Raw genomic sequence first — 14,705 nt, 5'->3', positions numbered from 1 at the left:
CGCTGGCAGGGACCCACCACAGAACGAAATTTTTGAGCCTGCCGGGGCTCGGAACCGGCGGTCCCGGCCCACTTGCAGCCCTGTTGGGGGTGATTATCAATAAGGGACTAGTTTACATCTGGAAGCTTTGGTTATTGCCAGCTCGTGCAAGCATCCAGCATCAGCTTCCCCCACTCGCTGCCCCCAGTGTCCAGCATCAGCTTACCCCACCGGCTGCTTCTAGTAGCCAGTATCTGCTTCCCCCACCGGCTGCCTCTAGTAGCCAGCATCTGCTTCCCCCACTGGCTGCCTCTACAGCGTGCACGGGGGCATCCCAATACACTCTTGGAATGTTGCTCTTGGGACAGGTATATATAGAATACATTTGGTGGGACAGATCTTCGTAACCCCAAGTACCAGGGACATGCAGCCAAAATGAGTATTATTATTGTTATTTTCTGAGGCACTCTGGGCCACCAGAGGGGGGGGGCGTAGGGGGTGGTTAGTCAAAGGGTTACTTTTCTTCATTTCTCTGCTAAACCATTGGCTTTCTCCTCCACAGTTGCATAATTATTTTATTTGCCTTTGCACTTACAGTTTGCTACAAGCGGTGCTGGTGGTCCTCTCTGTGCTTTTCTACTTGTTTGGGGTGAAGGAGTACCTGGCGCTGCTTGTCCTGGCTATGGCATTGGGCTGGGCAAATATGCTGTATTACACCAGAGGATTTCAGTCGCTGGGGATCTACAGTGTTATGATTCAAAAGGTAAGTGCTTTATTGTCCTCATGTTAACACTAGCTTCCACATGTTAGGTAAAGACATCCTAAATTAGCCCTGCACAGATATGGGTACACACTCGACATGGGCATTGCCTGTAGGTTGGTTTATCACAGTAAGCACCTTTCTGTTCATACAAGGATAGTGTGTGGTCTGTGGTGGGGTTCGGGGGGACGGGTGGGGCAGTGGTACATAAGAGGATGGCCGGATGTTTCATTCAAACATGGGTTTTTCCTTTACCAATCATTAAAATCAGGTGTTTTGATCAAATGTGTTCAACTGAAATTAAACAAAACTACAACTCCCCGAATGCATTAGTGAAATGAAAGGCCAGGTCTAGAAAAGCTGTATGCAGGTAACGCAGACTTCTCTGGTCATTTTACTGGGGGCTTCATGGTGTTGGCTGTATTTGGGAAAAATCACATGAATACGTCATTATGAGGCCCCCTGTTGTTCTTAAAGCTGCCATAAGTGACTAATGAATGCGTTTAGAGCATGACACAGCTGAAACAGATTCTAAAAGATCTGGGCGACAGAAAGACATTAGCACGTTCAACATCAAGTATTGGCTGTTGCCTGTAGTGTGAGGCTGCGGGCCTTCTGCACATGGACAATGCTACCTTCCACTCTGTGTAGTGGCGCCCCTTCTGCATCCTTTGACAGGAAAGTGAGTGGGTGGAGTGTCAGGAAGTGGCGGGAAGAGTCAGGGGGAAAGTGCTTACGCCATGGAGTGCAGCAAATCACGGCTCAAGGAATGGTGGAGCATGGATGTGTGGACTGGTGTGGGCATATTCCTATACTGCAGGCAGAGCACGTTTCAGACCTTATGATATTTGATCTGTAATAATACACTCTACAAGGTATGTAAGACAGAAACATATCTAGCTCCGTAGGTGGATCGGGGCATCTTGATCAAGGTCTAATTACAAGATATAAGCGATAAATAGGTAAACTTGTAACATAGGGCCTCATTACCCGGTAGGCGGTGAGCCATGGCGCTATTAGCGCCATGGCCCATGCCGGTAAAATACCGGCACCGCCTTGGTGGAAAGGGGATTTACCGCCCCATTCCAAGGTTGGAGGGGCGGTAAATCCCCTTTCCGCCATTGCCCTTCCCCATTCCCATTCTGCCCCATAGGGCTCTATGGGAATGGGGAAGGCGCTAATTACGGCACCACAATTTTGCGGTGCCGTAATTAGCTCCGAGGTCCCTTAGCGGGTTGGATTTTAACGCCTGCAAAAAGCAGGCGTTGAATCCCCCAACCCGCAAAGGGACCTCGTAGTAAGGCGGTTGGGATGTACCGGAATTTTACCGGTACCGGTAAATCCCTACCGCCATCCGTGTAATGAGGCCCATAGTGTCTTTAACCCACATTGTTCATATTATTGAACATATTTGGCAGAAAAGAAGTGGCAGGAAGGAAGACCTTATCACCACGTAAAACACATGCAACTGTAATCCCCTGATGAATGTCCTACATCTATCTGTGTTTTAGGGACAGAAACGTGTGCACGTTGGGTTTAGAGAACAATAATACCATCCTTAAAAGAAAGGAGAACAACTCCAGTGTGAAGTATCACACGGTGTTGATCCAGTTATTAGAAAAATCAACCCACATTGTTTGTATATTTCTTTGTGTTTTGTGAGATATATGTTTTATATACGCTTTTATGGAGGTTTATGTTCTGTGATCATTTTATGATATCAGTACTTATAGGTTTAATAAAGAAACGTTTTAATGTTCATGTGTGAATCTTTGGGTATCAGGTATACCCTCTGCCATCGTACTTTTTTGGGTTTAGACACCTGTTAATACATCTTCTTTTTGTATAACTTATACCTGCACACTCTGACCAGGAAATGTGTGTCCCTCCAATCCTGTGCAATTCTGTCTGGATAGCAATGCATTCGGCCAGCAGCTAAATAAAGCTGAATAGTGCAGGCACCAAAACGCGCCCTTGTGTAAGTCCAACATTTATCTGCATATGTTTTGATAATTAACTCTCCTTGTCCAGCCGAATTCCTACAGAGGCTCCCAAATGTGGTGTAATGAGGATATTTATTAGACCGTCCGGAACACCCCATATGTATAATTTCGACCAAAGTCGATTAAGGTCTACTGTTACGAAGACTAAACAAAACACAATAAAGACAATATAGATCATAGTTCCGTAAGTGTGTGGGACTTGTCTTATCAATAGTTGTATGGCTATTATGTGCAGTGCTTGGAAGTAACTAGCGTGTGGCTGCAAGCACTATATGAAAGGAACAGTTGTCCTGCTATACCGATTATTAACACCATCATTATTGCTGGTTAATACTGCAGCTTTGATGAGTAGTTTAGTTAGTTTCGTTTTAATATTTGTAACGTGCCGGAGGCCCACGGGCCAAAGAGGCGCGCACATAAACAAGACAACCCAGAGCAAAATACCAAATCGCAAGACAAAGGGGAGTCTGACTAGCCAATTACACAGGTCGTACAGCTAAATTCCAGCAGCCAGCAATGAGGACAGATTAGGTTAAAAACCCTTGTTAAAGTTAGCTTCTATTTACACAGGCTGTCAGGCAGCAGTAAAAGTAAGACAGTGCCAGGTGGATAGCTAAGGGGCATTGCACTTGTCTCAGAAGCAAGACAACACTGAGCAGCCTGGGTTTGAAAGCTGGTCCTGCGCATACAGGCCGGGCTGCGGCACGAAGCGCGATAGAAGAACCCCATTTTAAGACACGATCAGAGCTACTCATTGCAAGAACTTAGGAGTATTCACTGCAGTGAGGCATCTTGGCTGGAGTGGAGGACCAGCACTGCGGGGTTACAGGATGCTCTGCGACCTTCTCCGATCCTCACTTCATCCTCACGCTTCTGTTTTCCAGGTCATCGTGAACGATGTGCTGAAGTTTCTGTTTGTCTACATCCTGTTCTTGTTTGGCTTCGGTGTGGGTAAGTACCGCTTCCCTTTGTCATGCAAAAATAGCTCATTTGGAATTTATTGAGCAATAGTTGGAAAATTGAAAATCAATGTTTGCGATTCACAGACTTTTTAAAATGAGGCAGATAGACACTCAGCCCATACGCGAATGGCAAGGTGGAAAGGTTGTTGGACCCATGATTGTGAAAATAGCAAATCAGATTGCTCAGAATGAGGTATCGGGGTACAAAGACACATTCCAAGCAACCTGGTGGCTTTGACCTTCTGAATCGCCCCTCTACTACTGGACTCCCCCAGCTGCTTCCTTTAAAAAACAAAATAATAATTAAAACGCGAAACGTACCTTTCAGTATCCCCCAAGTCCCGGACCTTTGCTCTGAGCCGGATCGAGGAGTGTTGCTAGGTCTGGAAAAGATCCAGGGCTATGCTAATTTTGGGACTGTCGGGACTGGGGGCTAGCTAGCCTTTTTGGTTGTTACCCCTCAGCTTCTATCCGGGGCTACAACCGAAAACACTATAGCCCCCGGCCCTCACCCACTCCTAGCAACGCCTCTGGCCGGAGCCACAGCCATCATGACAATGGGACTCTTTCGAGAGCTCCACCTCCAGAGCTTCACTTTGAACTTCCTGTCTCTATTTAAGCAGGTCTCATTCCTAGGGCCACAGGCGGTCATGGCCCTCAGCCTAAGCTAACTTTAACGAGGGTCACGGAATGTTCCTGCCTAGTAATGTACTAAAAGGGCCTTCAAAAAAGGTTAAGGGATGTTTGCGCAATGGTAATGACAGAAGTAGAGGGACATTATTTCCATTAGAATATTCCATGCAATGAGGGTGTACTGTTCTATTTAAGATCATGGGATTTTCCTATTGAAAACTGCTTTGTGAATCAGGCCCTGCGGGCCACTTTCGTAGGAATGTCGGCTTCACCTGCTTTCCACTTCCCTAACCCCTGTAGTGAGAAGAGACTGTTTCAAGATTGAACACATATAGATCTTGGCATTTAGGTGGACGCTGGGCTTGTTGGAGCTTGGGCGCTCTTTCCAGTACATTAACTAGGCAGGTGAGGCACCGGCGCAGGTACTTGCAGTGGGATAGTAAACACATCTTTGAGGGATAAAGTTCGCATAACTGCACTAACTAAGCTAATTGAGTTTTGCCCTTTCTGTGAGCAGACTTTACAGCCAATTTTCAAAGGGCTTTGTCCATTGTCAAATGATGGGGGATTGGGATAACTGCTGAGCTTTAATCAAGTCTATGCAAAAAGGACGAGTGCACTCGTGCTTAGCACTTAAGGGGTTAACACCATTGCTAAATACAGAATTGCATTTTCATTGAATAACGGATTTACGGTCATGTTAGTTAGACATTCATCAAAAATTGGCTGACAATGAAACTGTTTCAGAAAGAAATTTTGTGTGGCCTGAATTGGGGGTTGGTGGAAGGAGGGGGACCAGAGGCGGAAGGGCTCCCGCTCTAAAGCAAACAGCGCCAATGCTTTGCCGGCACATTGGGAATATTTCTAGGTGGTTGGCGGTGGTGACACTTGGGCGTCTGCCTATGTAGAGAGAGGAGGGGTCTGTGGTAGGGGGTAGAGGGTGGCCATGCATAGATACATGGTTTGCTTTATGCGCCTGTAATATATTACCAGCAATCCACTCTCTAGTCAAATGGATGAACTCAAGTTTTCAATGTTTTACTAAGCAGCCCCCCTGAGGGATGAGACACATGTCTTACTGAATATTCCTTGTTACCCTTTCCCCGCCCCCTCCCCAGCTCTTGCATCGCTGATTGAGACATGCTCCGATGACAGCGACTGCAGCGAATACAACAATTTCAGCACCGCGATCGTGGAGCTCTTCAAGCTCACCATTGGCCTGGGAGACCTGGAGATCCAGCAGGACTCGAAGTACCCGGTCCTGTTCCTGCTCCTGCTCATCTCGTACGTCATCCTGACGTTCGTCCTCCTCCTCAACATGCTGATTGCGCTGATGGGAGAAACAGTGGAAAAGGTCTCCAAGGAGAGCGAGCATATCTGGAGACTTCAGGTGGGTGCTACTCGCAAGTTGCATGAGGCGGGCCTACTTACTGAAAGAGATCATTGACTCTCTTTAAAAGCCGGTAAGATAGCTCAGTGGGTTAAGTGCTTGCTGCTGCGATCTGAGTGTGATCTGCAGGTTCGAATGCCGACAAGGCCAACTCAGCCTTTCATCCTTCCGAGGTCGATAAATGAGTACCAATTTCAGTAGGGTGCTATTGTATGTGCTCTGTAAAGCGCTTTGGATAAAGGCGCTATATAAATAACACATCATTATCATTAAAATTGCTCAATTTCAGCATGCTACTCATGGTTGGCTGATTTACTCTCCAAACCACGTGCATTTAGTCTAATTCAAGAGGTTGTTCAAATATATGATATCCGATTTAAACACAAGATATAAATACTAGATAATACATGGCAGCCAGCAATATCTAGATAAGAGGTTGTACATAATATCCTTATTGCACAAGAGTAGTGACATCACTGCTCATTTGTAATAAGAAAATGAGATCGCAACTGCCACTGTAATAATGTATTACAGTTGGTTTGTGATGTCACAATGCCTGCTGCTAGTATCAGCATGGAGCAGAATTGCAGTTGCCCCTGGAGCACTTAATTACAGCTGTGACTTGTCCTTTCTTCTGAAATAGCTTTCTGTGACACATTGCCGCCATTAGTTGATAAAGAACTGTTTATAGTAGGATATTTACTGTGCACTGCTGTAGCTTAACTTTAACACAGGAGAGCATGCCTTTGTCTCCATGTAATCACTTATTTTAAACCACAACATGTGTTTTAAATGCATTTGATTGAACTGCCTGAAATATTTATTTTGCAACACATTACATGGTGCATATTAGTGTTTTCTCCTCTCAAAGGACTCTACGTTAATTATATGTAACATCAACTGAAAAAGCTCTTACACAAGGGTGAGCCAGAGAATGGGTATTAAAGGGAAGGACTGTCTGTCATTTTCCTGTCTGCTCCTGAAGTCAGAAGGTTGGGAATGCAGTCAATATCAGTAGTTGTTGACTTCTTTCTGAGCATTCCCATAGGCCGAGACGAGGTCAATAATGATTTCCGTGCTCAAATATCCATTAATGGGACATTTTCCACAAAACTGAGCAGTTCCCTTCTTTGCGAGAAGAGCACTACAACTTTATTAACATTAAAGCAACAAACAACACAAAAGTGAAGTTGCAACTTAGTAATACTGTTAAAGAAATATGTAATAACACTATTTTTTGGTTTCATCAGAGAGCCAGGACTATTTTGGAATTTGAAAAAACGCTACCTCAGTGGCTGAAGACTAAATTCCAACTGGGCGAGGTGTGCAGGGTCTCCACAGATGACTACAGGACTTGTTTAAGGTAAGAAGGTGAAGTCCTTACAGTGGTCAGGCAATGCTCTGTAGGTATTTCCATGAAAAACCCATACGACTGTTATTGACCGTGAGTACCCTCTCGCACATGTGCTCCTTAGGACTAACCTCCCTGGAGTGTGAAGGGAGGCCTGCATTAGATGTCCTGCATACCAGAAATGTTGGTTTTGTTCAACCAGAATCCAGTTTCTTTGACTACTGCCCCTAAGCAATGCTATGTCCTCTTCCAGGCGATGGGTCAGAGGAAGGTCGGTTTTCCCAATGGGCACTATTTTACTTTACTTTACTTTAATTCATTTATAATGCACAGCCATGGACCCGTGGGCTTAAGGGCGCACACAAAACACAGAGACTAACAAACAGATCAGAAACATAAGGCCTGGGGGCTAATCAAGAACAGATTCCGGGAGAGAGAGCAAGTCAAGCAAATAACAGAGTTTTTAGTTTTTTCCTGAAGAGCTCAGTAGACGTCAGTCCTGGCAAGTTCTTAAGAATGCCAGTCTCCAGTAGGGGGCGCCACACCCATCTCCACTCACTTCTAAATAGTATCGCAAGCTGGTCTGCCAGTGTCGGGGGAGCGTTCCCAAGGTGGTGGGTCTAACAGTGCCTGAAATGCAAAGCCTACCTTCATTAGAAGAAGAAGCATCCAAGGCAATGTGTGAGCCTGACGTCATTATCATCTTCTCAAAGAAGACAGATTTCTCAAAAAGCAGAATGAACATTCCCAAATCACAAAATCTCAAATTTGAAATGCATAATTAAACAGTTACATTTTAAAATTAATAACAGGATGAGCTATACAGAAACCATTAACAGGTGATAGTAAGGAGTTACAGAGGGGTAACTACCGGTTAAGAATATGTTGGTTTAAAAATGTTCAGAATGGGTAGAGGTAATGAGGGTGGAGTTGGTAAACCTTTATATGTTCAAACAATCAACTACATGACTGTTGATTGTCGATTTCATAAACCATTCAATTTTATATTTGAATGGACTTATAATGTAAAAGCTTCTAATGTTTTCATTCAAGATTTAGACACACTGGGCCTCATTCTAAGTTTACTGGTCCGGTAACAACGGTACCGGTAAGCTTGCCGGTACAGTTGTCACCGGAGCGGCAAACTATGAGTTCTGCTCGCGGGTGCCTTCCCGTCCGTCAGGTCTGACCTGGCGGGCGTACCGGCAACCGCAAGCAGAGCATGTCGCATGCACCGGCATCATTCTGAATGATGCATCTGACTTCTACATTCCCATTAAGCCCTACGGGGCTCAAATGTGAATGGGGAGCATTTCATTCCGGTGCCCGCGCATGGGCAATTAGCAGGTCTGGCAGGGCCCTAATCACCCGGTAATTGCCCATGCACGGGCACCAGAAAAAAAATTATACTGGTGGCAGCTGTGCCGGTTTGACCGGCACGGCTACCGCCAGTCTCACAATGAGGCCCACTATTTTTACTTTATACGATTTTAACATAACACCACAGTCATCCATTTCATAAATAGGACCCATTGTCTCTATTTATAGTGTACATCCTATTACCTCACCACATAAACCTCTGCCCAATATAACCTCGACTCTATAACTTCCCCAAACTTGATCTCGACCTCACCTTCACTTCAGGATGGCTCTGAGCCTCAGATTAGCCAGCACTGGAGTTATAATTATACATCTGCGGTTTTGGATAGCAGTGCTATCATTGCAAATCCAGTCTAGGAGCACTTTATAACCATGGCTACTTGTTACCACAAATAATACCCACAATGTGGCACTCAATTTACTGACCTTTACAGGTTGGGGTAGGATGGCTGTGCAGAAAGAAGCTACACTGAGAAATGCTGGCTTACCCTCGAGTTACCCCTGGGGAGGGCAATGGTACCCACAAACTGAGGTTACTATGAGTAACTCTGAAACTCTGATTTGCACCTGCACTACTAGGAGCAAGCCAGCTGTAAGGCAAGAGTAAGACAGAGTTGCTCAGCGTAACTTCTTTGCGACTAGCCACACAGCGATGAAGTAATGGCGGAGAACCAAAGAAATGGTGCATTGCGAAGTAAATTAATATATCAATTTCGGTAGGGATCTTACTGACCTCGAAAATGAGCCACTTGGGGCACACATCCTAAGGTTACAATCCTAGATGGGTGCACATGTGGCACTGAATAATCATTGACCTAAGACAGTGGTCTTCAAAGCGGGGATGGCCGAGAGAATTTCCGGGTGGGCGCAGTGCTCTTTAAATGGGAATGGGAGGGTGGTAACTCTGTTTAAGGGGAGATAAAAGCAGTTCTGGCCATGTACCTTGGTTTTATTGCAATAAATGACTACATGGTAAGTTAGTTTGTGGTGGGTTTCTTAGTGGGGTTAACATAGATAGGCATATGTAGAGTGAGGGCGGGCAGTGATGGGAGTATGGAGGACCCCCAATTAAAAGAAGAAAAAGGCACGGAGATACCAATGACAAAATAAATGACCACATAGTCATTTATTTCAGTGAAACTTCTTAGAACCGTTCTGGCATTTAGAATTTGTACTCAAGGGACGAACGCTGAGCTTAACAGATTTTGGAAACCACTGACCTAAGGGGACAGCAAATAGGTCATAGTTCAAAGGAAAATGAATCCTCCCGTATTCCATTAAAAGCGGACTCTTTCCAGGTCTTAGTTGCACCAGTAGGATTACAATGAACATATATATAAAGAAAAAAAAACTGATTGTGTTTTCTTGCTTGAACAGGATCAACGAGGTCAAATGGACCGAATGGCACAGCCATGTCACTTGCATCAACGAGGAGCCGGGGCACGCAGAGCCCACAGGTACTGTAACATTATTTATACTCAAACATTGTGAGAATTAATATTCAGTTCCACTAGCAAACCTGGTTTTGTGATCCATCAATCACGAGGGTGGAAAGTTAACTATGGATTAGAATAAAGCCAATCTTTAACCACAAGGATTGGTGATTAATGGAAATTTGACTTAAAAAACCCTTGGGAAGAGCAAGGTTTCAGATGTTTCCTAGCTCCCGATTATTGCTTTCTGCAGGCCTTTGTCACCCAACAGCGACCTGAAGAACACTGAAGTTGGTTATTTCCTCCCTCTTTCACAAATGCAGTAAACATAGCATCAATGGGGAATAACCATCTAGCAAGAACCGCACAGTTTAGCTCACCAACCTGTATTCACACTGCTCTAGTGTAGCCATTTTGGGGAAAAAAGCTTGACGTTGAAAGTTGAAGTTGCAATCTGGCGACCAATCCCTTCCAGAAATGTGCAATGAACAGATCGATATCATCTCAACCAAGCTCGTGAAAATATGTTTTAAAGTATTTTTTAACATGCTCGAACACACTCTTGCGAGATACCACCTTGGCCTGTGATTATTATTATTATTATGATGGTTCTATGGGAAGGTTCTACTTTTGTTTTGCTGGTGGCAAAAAGGCTTGCTGTAGCGATGGCATTTTTGCTTTTAACAGTGGAGCCCAGCAACCGCCTGACCCCTTCTTTCCGAATCAAACATATAACTTTCTGTTATCCCTCCTCTACTGGGTGAAGTGGGGCACAGGAATTCCGTGGCCAGCGCTTACCTGAAATCTAGCCTCAGGCTAAAACACATCACAAACAAAATGCACTGTAAATATTATACATATGTGAATAAAAAAATAAAATAAATAATAAATGCTCAGTATACAAGTTGGAGACACCCAACAGTGCAAAAAAGACATCTCCAGAGACTTTCCGAGTTCTCCAGGTTTGGTGGAGGAAGCAATGTTCTATAGGTGGATCTCCAGGGTTGAGTGCTTATATGACAGGTTTAAACAAAGGTTTTGTCCAATAGCTCCACTGCAAGGGTTCTTTTCCTGCTCCATCACTCCACCAGACTTTCACTAGTCAAACCTTTTTTAATGAGTTTAATGGGAGCCTTCAATAGAGATGGCAAGCATCTGACCCAATATTGCTGGTAAATAAGATGAAATGAGAGTCTGTGTCTCAATTTGGAAAAGGAGAGGGTGAGTACCACTGTGCCATCTTCACTCTCAAAGAATCCAGTGTTTATCACCAACTTATTTTCAATTTCTCATAAAATATATTGATGATGCCTGGTATGCACAATCAGAGTTGTATGGACCGTTTCCTTTCATAGTTCTCTGAGCAGTTGTCAGGCATGATCCTGCTTGAAGAAAAGATAAATAAATTCATGTATGGTTTATGCATACATATAATATCCAAATACAGTTCTAGATAATCACATTCACTCCACTTAAATGCAAACAAAAACAATACTTGTTTCACAAAGTTATGTGCTTTGCTTCCTCAGGACTTAGTCATATCAAAATCATGTATATCTGCCAGGACCTCAATTTGCTACACATATAGCTCCCCACCAAAAGTCTCTTTCTTTTTACTACTACAATCTCTTAATTACGCGCTACTCTGCGGAGCGCGTTGCCATCTTGGTGGCCCACTTCATTTTCATGTTACTGCCAGTTTGTCTTCAGTCCACATTTGTAGCCGCTACATAAGAACACATTGAGCTCTCACTTTCATTGACTTGCTTTTTGTGTGCTAGTGCAAAATTCTCCTGCCGTTTCATTGTCGCGGGCCCATGTTCTCTCCTCACTCCCACATTTTCTAATTTTGTTGGCACATTGTGCCTTGTGGCATGGGAAAAGATTTTGGGCAGCAGCACATGCAAACATTAGTGTATGTACGTTGAAATCAGTATTGGTTTGCAAAGAGTTCATTCATACAGTGGTAGTTCTTACTTGCAAAGCGGGATCTGCTTACGCTGATGAAAGCAGATTGGTCACTTCTCCTGGCTGGCATGTACAAGGCCCCAATAGCTTTGGGGAATGGGGATCTTGGAGGTTAAGATTAAACTGAATCATGGTCTCTACTCATTCCCACTTTATTTTAGAGAAATATAAAAAAGTTAAAAGAAGGAATTGCACACTAAATATAGAGTGTTTTCAACTTGGAATAACATTTTGTTTTTTTTATCCTGCAGAATTTCACAAGTTGACCATGGTCCCGGAAGAAGAATTGGATAGCTTTGCTGAAAAAGACAGGGGATTTGTAATAAATATTCATGAGCCAAGTAGCCGACCGTTTGAAACCGAGGTGTAATTGCCTTCTTGTTCAACAATGTGTGCAGCGTTCTGTTCACAACAATGAGCCATTTCCTGCTGTGTTTTATTGAACGCCTGTTAAGCCTTTTTTGAAAAAGGTTTTTGTCTCCCATGGATGATGTGAATTCTTGACTATGAAGCACAAAAAGTAGCAGTGTATTGTTTCTCTATGAAACACACTATCAAATGAGCCAATAAGCATTATTTATAAGCAGTTATAACAAAACGTGTGACTCGATACTGTATGCAAATAATACACCACTCCAGGCGCCCGGTACTAGAGGTACCAAAGACTAATGGGGTGGCTTTGGTAATGCACGGTGCTATCCTTTTTTTTTGCATATACCATGTATTTATATTTTATATTTTAAACACTTGTGGATGCATTAGTTCCAATGAAAAGAAATGGAATACACACAAACATACCAAACGCAGTGGGCCTTAATGAAGTAGAGGGTGTTGAATCATTTATACATTATTTAACAATGTAATAGTTTAATTTTCACATAAGAACATCTTACTAGTATTTGCAGAATGAATTCTGTTGTGGAAATAAATGTGTTGCTTTTGTAAACCTATATTATAAATATAGCCAATCAACTATTATTAAACAGCATAAAAAACAGACATGTCATTAAATAACTAGTCTAGAGGACCATATTAACACCCACTACATTATTTTAATATTAGCGCATCATTACTATAATCATTTCTCTCAATGTAAAATGCTCAAAATTGATGTATTATCATGAATCATTGTCTTGGTTAAATCTAAATTCAAACTCTGTTTGCATGTTACATAGGTACAAATACCTTCTTGCTTCGATTTCCGTATCAAAGTCACTTGATCAAAATAACTGTGCCGCATCAGTGATTGCACATACATTTTTCAGTCAATTTTGTAGTTGCGCAGTACAGACTGCCCGCTGCGCATGTTATCACTGCTAAAGGGAGCTGTTGCCTTACGCATACAATAAGACTTCAAATTCATCTCCCGGGCAAACACAGTCTGTATTTCAACAATTATAGCATACAATTAGCTGCAGAAAAGGCCCAAGACAGGGACACCACTTTGATAGCATACTTCTAGTTGCATACACTAAGAAAATATATACATTTTAAACAAAACATATAAACAGAAATTCATTTGATTAAGCCACTATGAGAAATTTACAAAAACAATGATGGGAAACTTCCACCCAACACAACTGTGGCCCGTGCACACAGGCTTTTGTACTAGTATATTATAAAACATAAGTAAGACACAGATCTCAACTCCTGACATAGATATTGTATTGAAATCAGAACTCTAAAGCATCTTGTTTGTGTGTGGCATAATACAAAACACAAAATAAATGCATGTTTGCACTTATTTTCAGAATCTCATGAACAGCAATTCCCAAATAAATAATAAACACCTCCTGTGTATGGAAATCCATTTGAAATATGCAATGTATACTCAATATATGTTACTGTAATATCTTTGTAAATCACAAAACGCCGTCCTCCACCCATCCCTTCTCCTCTGCTACCCCGGCACCCTGCTTGTAACCACATGGGTGTGTCGCCTTTGTAGAGAGTGTCATTGCTTTCCAGATAGATTTGCACTTTATAAATCCTGCACTTCATAAATCCAATACATACATACCATACTCTAATTGTTTTCTAATGCACATCTCGATTTCTTTCAATGTGTCTGCTACCAAGTGACCAACACTGCTATAGTATGCTCCCTATTTAAAGAACAGAGCCATTTTGCAGTAGAATGCAGAAATGATTGCACCCAGATCTGAATGCACTTTCTATTAATGAGAAATACTGTATTTTGCACCTTACACCTTATGAAGATATGTTATAAATTTGTTATTTATTTTTATGTAAAAGAAAGACTACATAGATTCAGAAAATAATTGTGTTTACATTTTGACTCTATACTTGAATAATGTATTACTGTATACATTAAGTTATGTTCCTATTTCTTGTTTTTTTAAACTTTGTAAATATGAAATGAATGTTATCAATGTATTTTATGAATTATTTTTAAAGATGTTTATACCCGAATAAAATGTATATTTGAATTTCATTTGAACTTTGTAATGACTACATTTGTGACCACGACTTTTTAAAAGTGTGATATTTACAACATCAGAGTGTTTTAAGTGTAATCTGAAATATATTGTAAACTATCCAATTTGGATAACTTGAGAAGTAATGCCACATCTGGTGTAGTAAGTCCTAGTCACATGAAAAATACTCTATACTTTGCAAATGGATGCCAACAGAAAGACTTGCAAGACGTCTTGATCTTGTAATCATAAAGCGGCTCTTTTTAATCCTTGAAAATTGTTTGCACAATGACTAAAAACTATGCATAAAAAGTATTTGTATTTATAAAGCGATATACAACAAAGCGCTGACCAAATAAATAATTCAAGAAAACGGTACAATAGGTGGAGAATGAACATGGCAAACTG

At 42.3% G+C, this 14,705-nt stretch overlaps 1 protein-coding gene across 1 annotated transcript in view; it reads left to right on the top strand.

Moving 5' to 3' along the window:
- TRPV3 (transient receptor potential cation channel subfamily V member 3) overlaps positions 1-14,265 on the top strand; it is a 76,692-nt gene extending 62,427 nt beyond the window's left edge. Inside the window, exons 12-17 of the mRNA XM_069613934.1 lie at positions 577-742; positions 3,627-3,693; positions 5,456-5,727; positions 6,978-7,090; positions 9,836-9,915; positions 12,111-14,265. Coding sequence (XP_069470035.1) covers positions 577-742; positions 3,627-3,693; positions 5,456-5,727; positions 6,978-7,090; positions 9,836-9,915; positions 12,111-12,229 — 817 coding nt within the window. The 3' untranslated portion in view covers positions 12,230-14,265. The remainder of the gene's footprint in view (positions 1-576; positions 743-3,626; positions 3,694-5,455; positions 5,728-6,977; positions 7,091-9,835; positions 9,916-12,110) is intronic.
- Positions 14,266-14,705: the final 440 nt, after the last annotated feature.

This window comes from Ambystoma mexicanum, chromosome 9, assembly GCF_040938575.1.
Source record: "Ambystoma mexicanum isolate Mex_15411 chromosome 9, UKY_AmexF1_1, whole genome shotgun sequence".
Taxonomy (NCBI): Eukaryota; Metazoa; Chordata; class Amphibia; order Caudata; family Ambystomatidae; genus Ambystoma; species Ambystoma mexicanum.
Note: the sequence above shows the minus strand (reverse complement) of the source record. Positions and strands in the feature narration are given on the sequence as shown.